Source organism: Dendropsophus ebraccatus, chromosome 6 (genome assembly GCF_027789765.1).
Source record: "Dendropsophus ebraccatus isolate aDenEbr1 chromosome 6, aDenEbr1.pat, whole genome shotgun sequence".
Classification (NCBI taxonomy): Eukaryota; Metazoa; Chordata; class Amphibia; order Anura; family Hylidae; genus Dendropsophus; species Dendropsophus ebraccatus.
In genome coordinates this window covers 15,451,725-15,469,176 of record NC_091459.1, presented here as the reverse complement: position 1 = coordinate 15,469,176, position 17,452 = coordinate 15,451,725, and the positions used below count along the sequence as shown (strand labels likewise).

Below are 17,452 nucleotides of genomic sequence, written 5' to 3'. Positions count from 1 at the left end.
ATACGACAGTGACTCTTTAAGTTTTTCAGTGCAATACAAAAAGGCTTCAGTAACTGCAGGTGCAGGCAAGAAGTTGTAAGAGTAGAGGGAGCATAGAGGAGAGGGAGAGTAGAGGAGCATCTTGAGGGCCCTGTTCTAAATAGCTGTGTACTGTGCCGAGATAGTGTGGTTGAAAGAAGAAGAAACTCGTACTCTTGTATCTGACTGTCTAATGCCCTACAGTGACGGGTTACCCCTCCTATAAGGGTCCCTGCACTGGGTGAAGCAGACTTACCGAATCCTTTCAGAATAGCCTTGCGTTACAACAGGATACGTAGGCAAGGGGCAGCTTTGTCCTGCTGGGGTCAGTACCATACTTGGGTCTACTGCCCTGTATCTTGCAGAGTATCCTGGGTGTGGGCAAGGTGATCCCCAGAGGACATCCTTTCCTCCTAACGGGTCTAGCACTGCATGCTAGCGGCGACGACTTGCATAAGAAAACACATTTTTGTCTCTTGGTCCCTGACAAGGGTCCTGTCTAGAGATGAGCGAACCTCGAGCATGCTCGAGTCCACCCGAACCCGATTGTTCGGCATTTGATTAGCGGTGGCTGCTGAAGTTGGATAAAGCTCTACGGTTGTCTGGAAAACATGGATACAGCCAATGACTATATCCATGTTTTCCACATAGCCTTAGGGCTTTATCTAACTTCAGCAGCCACTGCTTATCAAATGTCGAACGATCGGGTTCGGATGGACTCAAACATGCTCGAGGTTCGCTCATCTCTAGTCCTGTCCCAAGCCAGGCCCTGACTTCACTGCAGCAGGAACTGTCTCTGTGTTGCTCTCTCTAATGACTAAAACTAGAAGACCCCCACCACCACCAGGAACTAACCTCCTTTTATAGGGGCGACTAAACCTCCTAGTGATTGGTGGGGTTGTGTGTTGCAAAACAGAGAAGGAAGAGGATTGGCAGAAAAGTGAGGGAAAATATGCCTGTTCCTGTGATAGACCATAAGAACAACATTTGACAAACCGTTAAAGGGGTTGGCCACTTTATAGTAAAATAGGTCCATACAAAGTATTAGTAAATATGCTCAATGTATATACTGACAGCAGCTCCCTGTGTACCTCATAGACCTAAAATCAGACTCCCCTCATCCAGGCTGTGGTGCCTTGCACTGTTTTGTTTCTGTCCATAAAATGGCTGACATGATGGAGCATGTGACCATGCCCTGTCCCCTGTGTCCTCCATAGACATATACAGGCTCAGTGGTGGACACAGGGGGGCGGTGCCTGGTCACATGCTTCTCCATGTCGGCCATCTTATGGACCAGAACACCACAGAGCAGGACAGCCCAGCCTGGAGGAGGGGAGTCTGATTTTAGCTCTATGAGGTATACAGGGAGCTGCTGTCAGTATATACAGTGAGTATACAGGGAGCTGCTGTCAGTATATACAGTGAGTACACTTACTAATACTGTACACTGACCAATTTTACAATAAAGTGGCCAACCCCTTTAACTTGCATTCCTTCAGCTGTGCATCACACTAGGCATACAGAAAAGGTAGTAGTGACACCTAGAGGGGAAAACACAGAATACACCTTAACCATATCCCACTGTGAGAACCTGGAACAATTTACTTTGCTCAGGTGCAATAAAAACAGTGGCACACCTGTGCTGGGGCAGTACACTTTCACCATTCTCTGATGAAGGCCTGTATGCCTGCATCTTAGGATTGAATAAATTGTAGAATGGACTTGGTGAGTGCTGGGAATTCTTTCCTATTCGCACCATTTTCCTGCAATGTCACTGCATGTGAGCCTGTCCAACAGAGTTCATGATGGGACTGGTGGAAATGCTGTTTGCAAAGTACACGGCTGCCCTGTCCGTTTGTGCACTTGGACAATCAGCCAACCCAAACATTAGAGCACAATTCTAAGCCAGTTATTAGATAAGGCTCCTGGTTGAGATCTATGATGTGTGTTACAAAAACAAAAGAAGTCCAACAGCACCTTGGAGATTCTCCGATAATGGCCAGCAGTAGAATAAAGGATGCACGCAGGTATGCTCACAATCCTAGGTATGAGCACAACGAACTCCAAAAGAAAAGGTTTCCCACAGCATCCAGGATGCAAATAGTGTGTTTTCACACATCAGGGTACACATAAAATGCAACGTTTCGGCCTGCTGGCCTTTGTATGCTTGACAAAGTCCAGCAGGCCGAAACGTTGCATTTTTTGTGTACCCTGATGTGTGAAAACACACTATTTGCATCCTGGATGCTGTGGGAAACCTTTTCCTATGATGTGTGTTGTCCTCCTGCTGGATATTGACATTGGCTTAATGCCTGACTCTGCTTCTTATCTCTTGCTTGCCATGCTCGAACTTGTTTTATTATTGTTGGATCAACTGCTAGTGTCCCAGGTCCATGTCTGACCGCTGTTAGATCACCTGCCAGTTGGTGACTACTCTGCAGACTAAACCTGGGGACTCCTAGCAGTAAAGACCAGATCCATGTGTAAGGGTCCAACTTGGGAACTAGAGTTAGTACTTTCTTGTACAGGTCGTAACTTGCCATTGATAAGTGTTGAGTGTAATAAAGCATCAACAGTGCCACTTCTTTCCCAGTTGAGATTTCTGAAGTTTTGTCAGAAAATGTCAACAAAAGTCCAGTTCCACTTTCGGCAAATGTAGCTTTGTTAGTTTTTTGGGGTTTTTTCTGCACTTTTTCCGCATGATTTTAGTGTCCCTCATATAAAAATGACCAATCGATGACCAGATCCAAAGGTTAATGAACCAGGAGGCTACCATGTCAGGAACTGTCCAGAGCAGCAGCAAATCCCCATAGAAAACCTCTCCTGCTCTGGACAGTTCTTAACATGGACAGAGGTGGCAGCAGAGAGCACTGTGTCAGACTGGAGAGAATACACCACTTCCTGCAGGACATACAGCAGCTGATAAGTACTGGAACACTGGAGATGGTGAGCTGCTCCACTTTAGTGTATCGGTCTGTCTTCACTCAGTTTTGTAGCCAACATACACTTTTAACATCAGTGATCGTGGTGCCGGGCAATTTCCATGTCACTTAGTTCCAATGTTGCCATTTGTCTATCCCGTCTGGTTGGCAAAGCAGGAAGGTCCTTAAGTGATACAGACACAAGTGCATTGTGGGCACAATTTGACAGTAGAAAAACTCTGTAATACTCCTATAACATCAAATGTACTCCAAAACTGTATTATTAAAGGAGTACTCCAGCAATTTTTTCTTTAAATCAACTGGTGTCAGAAAGTTATACAGATGTGTAATTTACTTCTATTTAAAAAATCTTCCAGTACTTATTAGCTGCTGTATGTCCTGCAGGAAGGGGTGTGTTCCTTCCAGTATGACACAGTGCTCTCTGCTGCCACCTCTGTCCATGTCAGGAACTGTCCAGAGCAGGAGAGGTTTTCTATGGGGATTTGTTGCTGCTCTGGACAGTTCCTGACATGGACAGAGGTGGCACCAGAGAGCACTGTGTCAGACTGGAAAGAATACATCACTTCCTGCAGGACATACAACAGCTGATAAGTACTGGAAGACTTGAGATTTTTAAATAGACACCAGTTGATTTGAAAGAAAAACATTTTCTCCAAAGACCTTTAAAAATACATACCCTCACAAAGCTGGTGTACATGGAAAAAAATAATATATATACATGGAAAAAAATATATATACATGGAAAAAAATAATATATTATTTTATTATTATTAATAACGATAAAAATATTATAGCGCTCGGAAACAAATTTTTAAGGTCATTTAGGTCAAAGACACGTTGGCCCTGAAGGGGTTAAACACTGAGTAAACGGGTCATTTAATGTTGTACTTCACTTTAAAATACCTACTAGAAAATCTGTGTTTCATCTTAAATAAACACTGTTATCAGCTCCTTCACAGCTATACTAAACCACAGAAAATCCAAGATTTCAGATTTTGTAATGTTAATCTGTAACCAGAGCCTTTTATTTTTTATTACTGTGAAAACAGGTGGAACATGTTAAGTTTATGTGCAAGCATCAACAGTAAAGTATCACATAAAACTGGAACCAGCAAGATAACTGGTATTTCTGTACTGGCGAATAAAACTCCATTAAAATAGTCATGATCTGCATCAATTAGATTGGGAGTTATGAACTGTGACCAGAAGAGGGTGCGGTAACATTTATTGGTATACATATCCTGTGCCTTGTAATATTACGGTGAACTATAACTATGGAGCGAACAGTCTCTGTGCGGAACATAATAATAATAATTTTTATTTATATAGCGCCAGATGGGACTTAGAGGTCACAGAACGATTATCGTTCATAAACCCGCTCCAACGACCGCTCGTTAACGATCACTAAATGATTTTTTTTAGCGAATGATAACACATAACACACGTGGGAACGTAAACGATATATCTAGTGTAACGATTATTTTGCGGTCGTCACATGGCCGTTTAAAACGTTCGCCGGGGTGATCGTGACCATAAGACACACCTACTTTTTTTAAACCTTTTTACGAACGACTGAAAGATTTCTAATTTTACGGACCGATTAGCGAATTATCTTTCAAAGACCAACGATTTTTTTCCGACATGCTGAAAAACAATTTTGAACAACAATATAACGATTTCGCCTTTGTCGTTCGCTCGTTTACACCAATTCCACAAAGCGATTATCGTTAACGAACGGTCGTTGGAGCGAGTTTATGAACGATAATCGTTCCGTGGAATAGGGCCTTTAGTCTTAAGTCGTTAGAGGAGCGTAAGGCACAGGTAGGACGGTAGACGGAGATGAGGGAGGAGATATAGGGAGGTGCAGCACTGTGGAGAGCCTTGTGGGTGAGCAGGAGGACTTTGTCCCTGTGTTTAATAGGGAGCCAGTGTAGTGACTGGCACAGGGGGGAGGCATTGGTATAGCGGCTGGACATGGGGATGAGCCTGGCCGCTGTATTAAGAATGGACTGGAGAGAGGAGAGTTTAGAGGAAGGAAGGCCGATTAGTAAGGAATTGCAGTAGTCTAGACGGGAATGAATCAAAGCGACAATAAGAGTTTTAGCCGATTCAACTATAAGGAAGGGACGGATTTTAGAGATGTTTTTTAGATGAAGGTGACAGGAACGTGAAAGAGATTTAATATGAGGAGTGAAGGAGAGATCCGAGTCACACATAACCCAGAGGCAGCGGGCTTGTTGTATAGGGGTTATGGTCGCACCACAGACAGAGATGGAGATGTCAGGTGGGGGGCGGTTAGCTGAGGGAGGGAAGACAAGCAGCTCAGTCTAAGCAAGGTTTAGTTTTAGGAATAGGGAGGACATAGCGTTAGAGACGGCAGACAGTTACTGGTGTTCTGTAGAAGAGTGGGGGTGATATCACGGGAGGAGGTATACAGCTGGGTATCATCAGCATAGAGATGGCTGATGATGACATAACAAGGCCTAATGCTGGGTTTACACGGAACGATTATCCTTCGAATTTGCACGATAACGATCGAATTCGAACGATAATCGTACGTGTAAACGCAGCGAACGACGAGCGAGAAATCGTTCATTTTGATCTTTTATCTTGTTCTAATCGTCGTTCGTAAAAAAATCGCCGATTGTTCCGTGTAAACAGTCGTCACGCAAAAGTCCGGCCGCCCACCGCCCGCAGCCCAGCCCCCCGATTGCAGCCCGGCTCCCCGCTCATCCGCAGCCCCTGCACCGGCTCGATTGCCACCCCCGCCGCTGCTCCGATCGTATAATATTTCCTGATTAGGGATGTTCCGAACCGAGTTCGGTTCGGGTTCATACGAACCCGAACCCTCGGTAATGATTCCCGCTGTCTGCCCGCTCTGTGCAGCGGGCGGATCCAGCAGGAGGGCCGCCTGGAAAACTGGGATACAGCCATATGGCAAGGCTCCCCAAACCATCACTGACTGTGGAAACGTCACGTTGGACCTCACTTACTGTAGCTTAAAATAGGCTTTTTCACCCTTCCTCAAGACTTTAGGGACTTTACTTGACTTGTCTCTAAGTGGCTGGAGACAAGGAATGTGGCAGCTGTAGCCCAGATCTTGTATACATCTGTGTGTGGTGACTCTTTAAGCGCTGCTTTAAGGGGTTGTCCAGCGAGAAAAAAGAATTCTTTCAAATCAACTGGTGTCAGAAATATAAATTTTTAATTTACTTATATTTAAAAATCTTCAGCCTTCCAATACTTATCATCTGCTGTATGTCCTGCAGGAAGTGGTGTATTATTTCCAGTCTGACACAGTTCTCTCTGCTGCCACCTCTGTCCATGTCAGGAACTGTCCAGACCAGTAGCGAATCCCCATAGAAAACCTCTCTAAAGACATACCATCTGAACACATGTTGTGTTATGGTTTACTGTTTACTTTCCTTTGCTTTTCTTTACACCTTATTTATACAATGTGTTATCTATGTTGTATCATCGTTTGCAAAAATTTGCTTTTGTTTGCAAAATTCTATTGAAAAAAATTCAATAAAATATATTAAAACAGAAAACCTCTCCTGCTCTGGACAGTTCCTGTCTCGGCCAGAGATGTAAAACAACACTTCCTGCAGCTGATAAATATTGGAAGACTGGATATTTTTAAATAGAAGTAAATTACAAATCTATACAACTTTCTGACACCAGTTGATTTGAAAGATTTTTTTTTCGCTGGAGAACCCTCCTAAAGTCGCAAAAACTGATCAGTACCAGGTGAATGTGTTTGCAAATTTTTTGCGACTTTCTACTTTGAGGCATTTACTATGATGGTGCTGCTTTTTCTATAAATCACACACAATATATTGGAACCAAATAAACACCAACCCACATTAGACTAGTCGCACACATTAGACTCCTTAGTAAATGTCCCCCATTGTGTTTAGCACGATGCGTGAGGGGTTCATGTAATCCTACTGATTTGCTCTATTGCAACTAGAGATGAGCGAACCTGGAGCATGCTCGAGTCGATCCGAACCCGATCGTTCGGCATTTGATTAGCGGTGGCTGCTGAACTTGGATAAAGCCCTAAGGCTATGTGGAAAACATGGATATAGTCATTGGCTGTATCCATGTTTTCCAGACAACCTTAGGGCTTTATCCAAGTTCAGCAGCCACCGCTAATCAAATGCCGAATGTTCGGGTTCGGATCGACTCAAACCCAAACCCGGTTCACTCATCTCTAATTGTAACTATTTATATAGTATGGAGCTGTTCATGTTTCTGAGCTGTTATAAGTGTTCTGATAGGTTATGCCTTACTATTGGACTTACCCAGGAATAAGTATGAGGAATGAACTGCATCTGCTCTACTGTAGTTACATAGAGGTCAGTCTTCAGCAAATACATAGTATATACAGTGTATAGTATGTAGCTGGCTAGCAGCCAAGATTCAACATATAACCACAATCTAGGCAATAGGAGAGAGGGTAAATTAGACATAAAGGATGGAAAGCAAACTGCTTTTTTTTACATGTTACCTCTGCATTTATTACAAACAACAGCTTTTGTACATTCCTCTGTACTAAAAACCAATGGGAAATAGTTGTATAGATAAATGGCTGATAAGGTAGAGAGCATATGGAAAGTCCGACTAATCTGTGATCAATTCTTCTACACTCAAAGAGACAAGTAGGGGTTGGGGGCAGTGATTTCCCAGGTCATGGTTTCCAGGCATAAACCATGATAAATTAGGTGCGGGAGGAGGCCACACCTTCTCCCTACCTAAAGGGCCCTATTCCACGGAACGATTATCGTCTGTATTCGGCTGTTACGGACGATAATCGTCCCATGGAATAGAGGGCAACGATCATTGCATCGGCTGATCGTTGCGTCGCTTGTTTTTCAAGCATTTTGGAAAACAAGTGACTGATATAGCAGCGATCTGCTGCCGTCGCTCCGTGGAGTGGGCAGCCCCCCCCCCCCCCCCCCCCCCCCCCCCCCCCCCCCCCCCCATGCACCTCCCTGCGGCCACTCCCGTACTCACTCGCTCACTGCCGACGCGTGAAATAGCTGCGGCAGCAAGCGGGGAACGAGGAGCTGAGAGCACTCATTCGCTCCTCTGCATCGCCCCGTGGAATAGGGCCTACACTTGTGGTGGCCCTGGTATTAATCTCCAGCGCCTCCTCCTCCTCCTCACTTCCTGCTGCGTCTTATTTATAATGCTTTACGTCTGCAAACGGGGTGTGTGTGTGTGTGTTATTTAAGAGCATCGTACGAGTATCCCCCCCCAGGCCCACCACCACCACCACCATTGTGTAGTTCTTTTAGGCTCTTAGGGCCAGTTCACACAGAGTAAAATAAGCGGAATTCCAATCAGAAGCGGAGGCGCACAAGCCCTCCCATAGAGAAACGGTGCTACACTGAGCAAGGCGGAATTCCGTCAATTTTACTCTGTGTGAACTGGCCCTTAGGATTAGGGATGGTCCGAACCTGGTTTGGACAGGGTTCGTACGAACCCGAACCCTCCGCAATGATTTCCGTTGTCTGCCCGCTCCGTGCAGCGGGCGGATCCAGCTGGAGGGACGCCTGGAAAACTGGGATACAGCCATAGCCATAGGCTGTATCCCAGTTTTCCAGGCGGTCCTCCCACTGTATCCGCTCCCAGACAGCGGGAATCCGATGCTGAGTGTTCGGGTTCAGCCGAACCCGAACCTTGGCGGGTTCGGACCATCCCTACTTAGGATATACATTTGTGCAGAATTGAGAAAAAAAAAATAGTTTTTGTCTTTTGCTTTTAATCTGCATGTTTTTAGTAAAAAAAACAAACAAAAAACAGTGCACTTAAGGTACTTAATACTTTAGGATCCTGATCTGCACTTACTCATGCACCCATCTTTTGCCCTAGATAGGGTGCACTATTTTATAATACAATTTCCCTAATGAGATGTGACACCCCTAAATTGAGGTTAAAGGGGTTGTCCAGCGAAAATATTTTTCTTTCAAATCAACTGGTGCCAGAAAGTTATATAGATTTGTAATTTACTTCTATTTAAAAAATCTCAAGTCTTCCCATACTTATCAGCTGCTGTAGGAAGTGTTGTTTTCTTTTCAGTCTGACACAGTGCCCTCTCCTTCCATCTTTGTCCAGAGCTGGGGAGGTTTTCTATGGGGATTTGCTACTACTCTGGACAGTTCCTGGCATGGACAGAGGTGGCAGCAGAGAGCACTATGCAGACTAAAAAGAATCCACCATTTCTGCAGGACATACAGCAGCTGATAAGTATGGAAAGACTTCAGTTTTTTAAATAGAAGTAAATTACAAATCTATATAACTTTCTGAAACCGGTTGATTTGAAAGAAAATTATTTTCGCTGGATAACCCCTTTAACTAACAGCTCTGAGCTCTGCACAGCAACAAGGCGTCGCCTAAGAGAAGCCTCTGTACACGGAGCGCAGCTGTTCCACCATCTCCTCAGAGTACAGCCGCCTCCAGGGTACGAGCTCCAGATCACAGCACTGGGATCCCTTGTCTTCAAGATGAGACTAATAAAGTTTTCTTCCTTCAAACACACAGCCAGGCTCTGGGACTTCAGACTGCGGGGGAAAAGAGCAGCAGGGGAGAGAGAGAAGTTGTTGTCTTAACGTATGAGCTGCAGCACAATGGCAGCTTTGTGGCAGGAATAAGAGCAGTGACTGCAGCTCCTGGCTTATTGTTGGGGTCAGGGCTTATGGTTGACGCTCCATAGCCCAGGCTGCAGAAGGACGCGGTGTGTGAACAGTATCTGACACAGATTCCATGGAGCCGGGGGCAGATCCTGACAGTAAGACCAATCCTATTAGATAGTGTTGTGCAGGTGCAGTCACTGGGATCCATTATGTGCACCGTCTGAACTGGGAGAGGGGGTCATTCATATCATCTAATAATCGCGCCCATTCTTATAGGTTAATAATCTGCTTTGCTACGCAGATTACCCGTCCTATGTGTCTGACGCTGGTGTCCTGTTATCTATTGTGTTTGCTGATGCCAGGTATAGCTATGTATGTTACTATGGCACCGCCACATCAGGGATTTACATAATAAGGGTTAAGAATGGCTCAGAGGAACGCTGGTGATCACCCCGGAGCTAGAACGGTCCCATCTGTGGCTAACAGGCTGGGCACATGGCCAGATGTCAGGTCATCTTGCCCCTGGTGCCAGCGTAGCCTCCCCTCCTGATGTCACAGTGATGCCAGACACACTCTCCTTAGGACCCTACTACACGGGACGATTATTGTGCGAAAAATCGTTATATCATTTAAATTTAAGCAATAATCATTCTGTGTAATTGCAGGCAACGATCGAAAAATCCTTCGTATGTCGTTGATTAAGGCCGATGGGGGCCCGATAATACCTGTAAACGAGCGCCGATCTGCTAGATCAGCACTCGTTTACTGGACTTATTACACGGCCCGATAATCATTTAACAAGGGCTGCAAGGACATCGTTACCGACATCCTTGTAGCCCTTGCTTAAACTGTATACTTTACCTATCCACGCTCCAGGGCTGCTCCTGCGGTCCGCTTCTCCCCGGTTCCCGCACGCTGTAGCTCAGCCAATCACAGGCCGGGACCGCCACGCAGCCCTGGAGCGTGGATGGGTAATGTATATCGTCAGTCGCCGGCTAAGCACCGCTATTACACGTAGCCATGAGCGGCCGGCGCCCGACAAATATAGGTTCTAATCTATATCAACGATCAGCCTATGATCGTCGTCATCGGCTGATCGTTGTATTTATTACACGGATCGATAATCGTCCGAATCGGGGCCAATTCGGCTGATTATCGTTCTGTGTAATAGTACTCTTAGATTGGAACCTAAAATCCTCGTTAATCATTCGCTGTAATTCCACATTCGTTCGCTCAAGTTCCGCATTTTTTCACTAATCGTTCAGTGTAATCGCACATTGTTCATTGTTTTGCTGAGATCAGAAGGAAAAGCCATCATAGTAACAATCGTAATAACGATCATATCTAACGACCATTGTTCTGTGTAATATAGTGATCAATTCCAGGTTAACGATAAACAATCTCGTTTGCGATCGTTTATTGTTATTTGTTAATCGTTTAAAATCGCTCTGTGTAATAGTACCCTTAGACCTTATTCACACGTCCCGTAAAGTCCGTAATTGCGGATCCATCATCACTGTTCCTATTCCACGGAGCGATTACCGGCCGATAATCATCCCGTCGAATAGAGGGCAACGATCAGCTGACATCATTCATGTCGGCTGATCGTTGCGTGGCTTGTTTTTCAAACATGTTGAAAAACAAGCGACTATAGCAGCGATCTGCTGCTGTCGCTACGTCGAATAGGCGCGGGGGCAGAAGACCGCCGCTATCCCCTATGGCCCTCCTGGATGATCTAGCGATCTAGCTGTGGCACGGATTACCAATAGAATTCTATGTGATCTGAATTTTCTACAGACGTCATGGATCGTCCGTAAAAAACACGGATCAAATCTATGCGAACTAGTACTGTTTGCGTTTTACGGAAACTGATTCAATTACGGATGCAAATATGGATGATTTTCCATGGATCTGTACCCAGGTGTACCACAACACATTGCTATCACAGTACATGGTAAAATGAAGAACACTGTTCAAAAGGACAACTGATTGTGGGGAAAAACAAGCCCCACTGGTTTTATCAGAGGTTTCTGTGGGGTTTTGCTGCTGCTCTGGACAGTTCCCGAGATCAACAGAGGTGGCAGCAGAGAGCACTGTGTCAGAATGGAGAGAACTCACCACTTCCTGCAGGACATACAGCAGCTGATAAGTATAGGGAGACTGGAGATTTTTATTCAATAGGAGTAAATTACAAATTTCTGGCATTTATGACACCAGTTGATTTGAAAGATTTTTTTTGCTGGAATACCTTTTTAATAGAGATGAGCGAACCCATGCTCGAGTCCATCCGAACCCGATCGCTCTGCATTTGATTAGCGGTGGCTGCTGAAGTTGGATAAAGCCCTAAGGCTATGTGGAAAACATGGATATAGTCATTGGCTGTATCCATGTTTTCCAGACAACCTTAGAGCTTTATCCAAGTTCAACAGCCCCCGCTAATCAAATGCCGAACGATCGAGTTCGGATGGACTGGAGCATGCTTAAGGGTCGCTCATCTCTACCTTTTAACCCCTTTGCTAACCTTGACAATGCAGTACCGCACAAGCATTACATAGTAAGTGCACTGTTCCCATTCTATCAGTGACGGTAACAGCATGTGTATGAAAACTGAGGTATCAGGTAATATTTTTATGTACAGTACTGTGGAATGGGCCTCAAACCCAATTCCACTGGTGGGCCCTCAGTCTGAGGGGGTGGGGAGGTAATACCGTTGTGTCCTGAACTACTTTACAGTAGTGCTTCAGATTTATCAGTGTGAGACAGAACGCGGACAAATGGTAACCAATCACAGCTCAGCTTTTATGTCTCAAAATGAACTTTGAAAGTTTCTGACTGATGTCTCGGGCAGCATGATAAATCTTGGCCAGTGTCTGTGAGTACCTTGTGTCCTCCTTATAGAAGAGGGTATAATCCCCTGCCAGATAATCCCATCACTTCTGTCTAAGGGTACTAACACACGGGCTGATGACGGCCCGAGCAATGTTGCATGACGATGGGTCACAAGCCCTCCTTCTGATGACGCCCATGAGTGGGTCCTTAGATAGCTAGCACCATATTGAGTTAGTCAGGAGTCTGCAGCTACCTGTACTACGTAAGTGACTGTACCACCAGGCCCAGGCTGAAGCACTGGAGGCGGGCCGACCCACCCTTAGTGGGAAGAAACTCCAGCCCCTCCATGATGTGACTCCATTAAAACCAATGGAACGCTGTCATAGAGGGGCGGGGGTTTTCTCCCACTAAGGGTGGGTCGGCCCGCCTACAGTGCTTCAGCCTGGGCCTGGTGGTACAGGCCCTTTTAAGATGATAATTTACATGGACGGCGATGGAGTGTGTTTTTAACTTAGTTATATACACATGTATAGATGTGATTATTGGGATTATAGATTGGGAACTGGATAGGTGTGTTTTGGCTTTGTGCCCTTTTTTTTTCGGTTTGGGTCTCCGGGTTGCAGCACTACAGCCCCAATCATGTACTGCTGGCAGTTTATGATGGGAGTTGTGGTTTTTCAGGTGGAGAGGCAAAGATTGGGAAACATCAGGCCCGTATCTGCCATGAGGCGAGGTGAAGTGTTCGCCACAGGCGGCAGATAACACAGCCCTTGAGGGGGGCGGCATCAGCGTCCTGTGTCCTTATCATTACAACTAGTTACGGCTCAGTGCCCAGGCGTGTTTCCTGTCAGTTGCCTCATGAGAAGCGCTGAGGAGGCACTGGAAGCCTCGTATTCACAGGTAGTCACATCACATAAGACATAGATATAGTGTCTCCTGCTGTTAACCCCTTCAATAATGCAGAGTTATTATACTCTGCATCACTTACACACTGTAGAAAAGAAAAAGTTCTCGCCTCAGGCAGCAAAAAAGCTAGAATCGGCCCTGGGAAACCTTGCTTAGAAAATGGCACAGTACAGTCCATTAATTATAGGGGACAGTGGCACAGTACTAGATGGGGAGATGGTGGCCCAGTACATGAGGGGCATAGTAACAATATAAAAGAGGGGGCTGTGGCACAGTACATGAGGGGGACAGTGGTAGTTCATTAGGACATGGTGGCACATTAAGGGCATCACCTGAGAGTCATTGAATATAACTCCTTAGTTGACCTCTGACTACACCTGATTGGGTAAGATGGGGGGCCCGAGCTAAAATTTTGCACCAGGGCCCACAAGCCTTTAGCTATGCCCCTGGGAAGGGGTATGCCGCAGCGGCTTATCTTTCTGAACAAAGAGGTCGTCTGTCATTTTTCTTAACGCCCGACTGGTTCTAGACCAGTCATGTTAAACTCTGGCCCGCAGGCCAATTCTGGTCCGTAGTGCCATTATTTTTGGCCCGCTGAGCTTTTCCATTGCTGTATTAAATCTGGCCCGCCTGGCGTTGCAGCAGATTATGGCCATTATTAGCCATAAAATGGCAGCCATCCACTCAGTTTGAGCAGTGTGTGAACATAGCCTTTCTGTGTTTCCACTCCACTCCTGGTTTTGGTTGCAAAATACTTGGCAAAAATACTGTGTGGGAAAATAGCCTAAGAGTATTTGCACACTACGGAAAATCGGTGGAGAACTTCAAGCGGATTCCGCTGCGCGCCCCAACTTGAAGTTCCATCCATCCCATAGGCTCAATTCTATGTCAATTCTTTGGGCGGATGATGTAATTTGCCTGATACTATAATGGAACCTATGGGATGGGCGGAGCTTCAAGCTGGGGTGGCTGGTGGAATCCACTTGAAGTTTCCGCCTCTTTTCCGTAGTGTGCACATACCCTTAGGCTACGCTGACATACAGTAGGTATAAAACGCAGCCTTATATAGAAATCTAAAGAAAACAGCCACCTATACTAACATTGTAATAAGAAAAGATATATAATCTTTTTTTACTACAATTTTTATACAGCCTCAAATTTTTCTATAGACTTTATTGTAGAACATTATTATATTCAAAATACAGCCGCATTTTACACTGATTTTTTGACGTATTGTGGTGTCAGTGACATGTTCAGTTTTTTAAAAAGTGCTTAACGTAAAAAAAAAAAGTTAAAAGCATATTTTTGTTTATTTTACAAATATTCTATTAATGCATATTTTTGTTTCTATCATTATGTTGCCCTTACCTGTACTGTAATAGTATATATTTCTTTTTTTTTTTTTCTTTGTAGTTTTGCTACTGAGGAAGCGAAAATTGACAAACGCTGCAATAGGATTCATCTTTTTGCTCAGTGGCATTGAATATGGTTTGTATCTGAGGATAACCCCTGACCCCCCGGTCAATAAGTATATAATCCTCATTGTATTAACATTGTTTCCCTATGAAATATATGATCTATACATACATTATAAATGTCAGGTCAGTTTAAAGGGGATCCCTCCCTCTTTGACACCCTGTTGCCAGAATAAAATATTTTTTTTACCTTAATACCAGCACTAAGAGACAAGGCAGGACCAGGACTAGACATGGATTAAGAAAAGCTAATAAATGGTACCGGAGGATTTGGGGAGGTACCAGACAATACAGATTTGCTTTAATCGAAAAAAGCTGAAAACTCTTGACCACTAGGTGTCCCACTTCTCTGCAATCTGATATTCACTGCATGTCTAGTAACAGACAGACCAGAACAAATGACCGGAAATAGGGGTGGGGCTTAGCATGTGCTCAGTGCAAAAGCGAGGGAGACAGTTTTGGTTGTGTACCTTCAAGCTGAACCATTCTGATTGGTGGACATGGCGGCAGGTGGTGGTCTTCATGTCCTGCATGCAGCTGCTCTGCAACAGTTGGTAAAGGTAGGGGACATCGGCGGCGGGCTAAAAAGAATCCCAGCTGCATGCTCTGGTGTTCTGTTCGGCTTCCAAACAAAAACTTAGCTAGGTTTTACTTATATTTAGCAATTCAGCTAGGTTTTATTTTCAGGGGAAACGGTATATGCTTTTATTTATGATTGCCTTATAGCATGGTACAACTATGTTGTCAGTAATACATAATATTCCATTTTCCCTTGCAGTAAAGCAATAATGTGCTATACGTACCTCATGTATACCTTGTTTTTTTATTTCCTTCCTAGCTGTGATCCTGCCTACAGTCTGGTTGTATCTTCAGTCACTTAATGCTCAGCCATTCTTCCTGGGTCTGGTTCTGTCTGCATTCAGCCTTACAGAACTCTTGTCTGGCCCAGTGTTTGGTTATTGGTCAGACAGTACGGGAAGAACCAAGCATGTCATCCTACTGAGCAACTGCTTTGAGATTGCAGGTAGGAAAATACACCATTTAAAGGGAATGTGTTACCTGAATTCTCTTTTACTGATTAGAGTCAGATACTAAAACTTGTTCCCTTATTCTAATCTGTTTCTATTTTCTGACTGTAATTTTACTTTATTTCACTCTTTGTACATTGGTATAGAGGCTGCCATACTGCCTGGGGTGTTGTTAACAGCATTAAGTCACATGCTTTACAGCTAGACTCATAGACATAGACGACAGTAGACCGACTCTGTCTCCTTGAGATGAATGTGAAACATCATTGAGCGCGCTCTGTGACCTTTGAAAAAAGGTCATTCCACAGGGAGCTGATGCGATCTACCTACTGGTGTAACTTTAAGTGAAAAAAAACAAAAAACGTGACTTTAATTCACAACCTCTTGTGTGATGTTTCAGCTCGATCTCGGCCTTTCTCACGCTTGGGATTGAACTAAAACATTGCGCAAGAGGGACTGAATTAAAGTCACGGTTTCTTCTCTATAAGTGCTGTCTCCGTTATTTTCTGAATTCATTCTGGAGGGGCCCCTAGCAACCAATCATTTTCCACCTTTCATTCCTCACAGACTCTTTGGAAAATGAAAGGTAGAATCTGATTGGTTGCTAGGGGCAACTGAGCCAGTTTCACTTTACACCATGTTTGATAAATCTCCCCCATTCTGTACCTCACCTCGCCTCACCTCTCATTAGAAAAGCAGGAGATTACTTTTCACCAAAGAAATGTTTCCCAATGTTGTCACTTCTGTTATCAGGAAAAATTATTGTAATATCTACCGAAGCTTTATGGCTTATGTAATATGGCGTACACTGCAAATGTATGTTTTATTGGTACTACATACACCGATGCAAATATAAAGGTATTGTGCTGGATAGGGTAAGGAAAAAGCATGACAATAAACATGTCAGGAAGGACCCTATTACAGCTGAATCAGGCCGATTATCGCTCCCTGTAATAGAGACAACGATTATCGGCTGATCGTGTCTTTAGGTCCGACACCAAAATCATGGTCCGCTAACTACGCATCATTACGTGTAATAGTGATGCGTGACCTACAGTTAATGATTGAATACATCACCTCTCCCGGTCTTCTCCTGCCCTCTGCTTGCTTCCCAGCACTGCGGCTGCAGCTTCAGAGCAGTCTCTGAGCGGACAGACCGCTCAGCCAATCACTGGTTGCAGTGGTCCCGGCCAGTGATTGGCTGAACAGCCTGTCAGTTCAAAGACTGCTCTGAAGCTGCAGCCGCGGTGCTGGGAAGCAAGCAGAGGACAGGAGAAGACCGGGAGCCTGGAGAGGTGATGTATAACAGTTTAGGGCAAGGGCTGCACGGACATCGCTAACAACATATACAGGGGCAGATAAACTTTACCATAGGCCCCGGGCTGTTCACCAAGCCTGGGCCTCCTGACCCCACTGTAACTTTCGCAGCACTACCGTGGTGTTCATAGTAGAGGATAGATAATATCATGATGCCCTGATTTGTGCAAATTGGTGGTAAAAAAGCAGCATTTTTTTTTCAAATCATGACAGAAATATAGCCAGAAGACAATACACCAATGAAAGTAAAACTCTTTTTGGGTGGCCATGGGCCCCCCAGGAGCTTTGGGCCCCAG

General features: G+C 44.8%; 1 protein-coding gene across 1 annotated transcript in view; it reads left to right on the top strand.

The window, feature by feature from the left end:
- The first annotated feature begins 9,524 nt into the window (after window positions 1-9,524).
- The window catches only part of LOC138794663 (major facilitator superfamily domain-containing protein 8-like), a 44,795-nt gene continuing 36,867 nt past the window's right edge, over window positions 9,525-17,452 (top strand). Inside the window, exons 1-3 of the mRNA XM_069973454.1 lie at window positions 9,525-9,756; window positions 14,750-14,824; window positions 15,650-15,835. Of these exons, the coding sequence (XP_069829555.1) occupies window positions 9,732-9,756; window positions 14,750-14,824; window positions 15,650-15,835 (286 nt within the window). The 5' untranslated portion in view covers window positions 9,525-9,731. The remainder of the gene's footprint in view (window positions 9,757-14,749; window positions 14,825-15,649; window positions 15,836-17,452) is intronic.